Raw genomic sequence first — 3,524 nt, 5'->3', positions numbered from 1 at the left:
TTTTCTGTCGACCAGATCCTGATGACCTGGCCGTCCACGGGCGCTCGAGTCGGCACGACATGTCTGTAAGGTGAATTCATGTCTATTATTGCATATCTCGTCTTAGACTGAATAAAAAACCTCTCCCATCTCTTTCTTCATCCTTATGGCACTGTGATGGGTATCTTCCGTTTTCTGTCGACCAGATTCAGAACACAGATAAAAATAACACATCCAGGGTTGTTTGGTTCTAATGGGGCAATGCCCCTTGCTCGATTTATGTTTGCGCATGACAATATTCAAAATACAGTCATAAAACAGGATTTTGTTGGTATTAATAAAGTAAATGTTCAGATTTTACTTTAGTAACCCATAGTTTCAAAATTTACTCGAAAAGCCCAATGGTTAGAAAGCGACCCAAAAGGAAAAGCAAGGCGATTGCGTTTAATAGGTTTTTTTTTCTTTCTTTCGTTTCCTTCGTCCCACACTCCATAAACCCTAATTGTTGTTATCCCACTTTCCCTCCACTCGAAAAGCAAAACAATCTCCACTCTTTTCGTTTTGGTGGATTTCGACCATCCTTTCATGATGAGTTCTGCTTGCAAGAGGTTGCTGAGCAAGGCCTCGATGTCGTCTCTCAGATTCGCTATCAGATCTTTGGGCCCGAACTCGTCCTCTCTCGGAACCAGCCATCGATCTATGGCCACTATCGCCTTTCCTCTCCTCCGCCACGAGCTCCACTCCGCCTCTTTCTCCCCTTACAAATCCGTACGATTTGTCTTCCTTTAGCTATCTTTTTTGGTTGAGAGAATGCGTTTCGTTTTCATTGGAATTTAGAATCTATAGCCTTATGCTAATTCCAAACACGGCGTCTGTCACGGTGTCCGATGTTGTGTATTATTATTATTATTATTATTATTATTATTATTTCTATTTCTACCACGTTTTAGCCGAGGAAAAGGGTATTGTATCTCACGTGGTACCTAGATGTTACTTTCAGCATTGATAATGTATCTGCTCATTTGGTCAGCATGTCTTGTAGAATCATACAGAATTGCATGTAAACTGGTTCAAGTTCTAATAAAACAGACAGATCTTTTCATTGGAATTTAGAGGATGTTTGGATTCCAATCGAACAGGATTTAGAATGATTGAGCATGAACATGCATGATTTGGTGGTCATAGGCGTGGGATCTACATTTAGAAATTGTTATGTTTGGTGTCTTACGTGGCGTAATCTCCTAGTGCTTCATTGAATTGCGTGTGACTGTGGTTCTTTAACTTATTTTTGGGGATTCCCAAATCAAAAATGACTTATCAATGAAGTTCTCGCAGTTGCAGCTATCAGCGAATGGGAAGACGTCTTTGGGTTTCTCAGCGAGGGCTTTCAGGTACTTCAATCTCCCGTTTGTGTTGCTGTTAAATTATCGTCTTAGCCTTACAGTGTGTTGTTCATCCAGCGTCCGTTGTGATGTTACTGAGACCACCATCTCTATGGAAGAAAGGGTAAAAAAATCTTTCTCTATCGCTCTCTATCTCTTGGAAATGAGTTTACTTGCTCAAGTGTATTGGATCCCATCTTGTGTTACAGATTGAGAATGCCGAAGGAATTATTTCAGTGGTTGCTATTAACGACAAGGGTGAACTCCTTGTGGGGACCCCAGCCAAACGGTTTGAAGACTCTCAGACACAGACGGAGATGGAAATGGCACCGTGCAAGATTGTTAAAGCTCCAAATGGCGATGCTTGGGTCGAAGCAAACGGCCAAAAATACTCTCCTTGCCAGATTGGAGCTTTTTTGCTTGCGCAAATTGATAAAACCTTTGAAGCAATTTTCAGGAGTGCTACTGTTAAGGCGCCAGCTTGTTTCAGGGATGCACAATTCGAAGTAACCTTCTACACTGATCTCTATGGCGATTTTACTGTCTTTGCCATAGACGAAGCCACCGGGAAAGACACAGAGTTGGACTATTTGATCGACAATGGCCCTTACTTTAATGTCTACAATATTGAGAAGTGGTTGAACAAGTACAAAGAGAAGATCCGTACCGAGATTGCGATGGAGATTGAAACCGCTCTGTCACAATTTAAGAGAGCTGATCGGCTGTTTTGCTATGGAGCCGCTGATTCTCTACTCCCGGGAGACAAGGCACTGGATTGCGAGAGTCTCTGTAAGTGCTTGGGCAAGTCTAAAGCTGCAAGAGAGGCTCTTTGGAATATAGACCAACACATGTCTAAAGGATCTTGCTCCGGGGGGAGTGACTTGGGTGTCACCAATTCTATGAAAGAAAAGGTAAAAAAAAAAACTTTCTCTATCGCCTTTATCTTTTGGAAGTCAGTTTACTTGTTCAAGTGTATTGGATCCCATCTTGTATTGCAGAATGAGAATGCGCAAAGAACTATCTCAGCGGTTGGTATTAACAGCGAGGGTGAGCTCCTTGTGGGAACCTCGGCCAAACGGTTTGAAGGCTCTCAGACAGAAATGGGGATGGAAATGGCCCCGTGCATTATTGTTCAGGATGCAAATGGGGATATTTGGGCCAAAGCAAACGGGCAAAAGTACTTTGCTAGCCAGATTGGAGCTTTTGCTATCTCGAAAATGAAAGAATTTGCCGAAGCGCACCTTGGGAAAACTGTCACCGAAGCTAACTTCCGTCGATTTGGTAATTTAGTAGACGAACCTCTCAAGGTATCCTTGTCCATTTTACCCGATGATGGCGTAGTTACTCTGTCGGCCGAACAGATACTATCCTTCTGGAAAAAGATTAAATTCGATGTGGCTTGAGAGAGCGGCAGAGGAGGGCGCGGAGATCATATGGTGGCCCAATTAATATTTAGTAACGACTGAATATATATACATAAATAATTATATTTATATATTTATTGATTATTTAAAATACATTTTTAATTTTTATACAGAATGCAATACATTTGTATTTCTTTTACTTTTTTTTGTAAAAAATAACCGGATGTGTAAAGAGTAGAATATATATATATATATATATATATATATATATATTGTATTTGTCTAGCTTTTAGTTATTTTGATTTGTGAGTTTTGGAGTGAAAAAGAGATGAAGAACACAAATAAAAATAACACATCCAGGGTTGTTTTGATTCAAATGGGCCAATGTCCCTCACTCGAATTATGTTTTGCACATGACAATGTTCAAAATATATACGCATAAAGCATGGGATTTTGTTGGTATTGACTTGGGTACCACCAATGTCTCTTAGTATTGTCCGGTTTTAATGGAGATCGTTTGGGCATCCGGACAGAGGAGGAAATACTTTGAATCTGAAAAGCATGACCCGATTTCACTGATGTCATTTAAAACACAAATAAAAAAAATCAAATAAAAAAACAGACCACTAGTTGAGAAATAATGCGTATACACCTAACGATCGATTCATGATGCAACCCATTGGCGGCTACGGAGAAACTCGTTCTTTTTTCGTTTTATAATAATAATAAAGCAAGTGTTCACCCTTCGTACTTCGCCACCAGCTCCTGCTCCGGCCGAATCTCCAGCCTTTCTCAGCCC

The 3,524-nt window shown here is 40.6% G+C and overlaps 1 protein-coding gene across 1 annotated transcript; it reads left to right on the top strand.

The window, feature by feature from the left end:
- Positions 1–709: 709 nt before the first annotated feature.
- Positions 710–2,924, top strand: LOC104807098 (heat shock 70 kDa protein 9, mitochondrial-like). The gene is made up of 5 exons (XM_010532210.1): positions 710–747; positions 1,315–1,370; positions 1,440–1,485; positions 1,571–2,272; positions 2,360–2,924. Exons 3-5 carry the CDS (start codon positions 1,474–1,476, stop codon positions 2,762–2,764), a joined length of 1,119 nt encoding a protein of 372 aa, XP_010530512.1. The 5' UTR covers positions 710–747; positions 1,315–1,370; positions 1,440–1,473; the 3' UTR covers positions 2,765–2,924.
- The last annotated feature ends 600 nt before the right edge of the window (positions 2,925–3,524 follow it).

This window comes from Tarenaya hassleriana, unplaced genomic scaffold (genome assembly GCF_000463585.1).
Source record: "Tarenaya hassleriana unplaced genomic scaffold, ASM46358v1 Cleome1246, whole genome shotgun sequence".
In the NCBI taxonomy this organism is placed as follows: Eukaryota; Viridiplantae; Streptophyta; class Magnoliopsida; order Brassicales; family Cleomaceae; genus Tarenaya; species Tarenaya hassleriana.
Note: the sequence above shows the minus strand (reverse complement) of the source record. Positions and strands in the feature narration are given on the sequence as shown.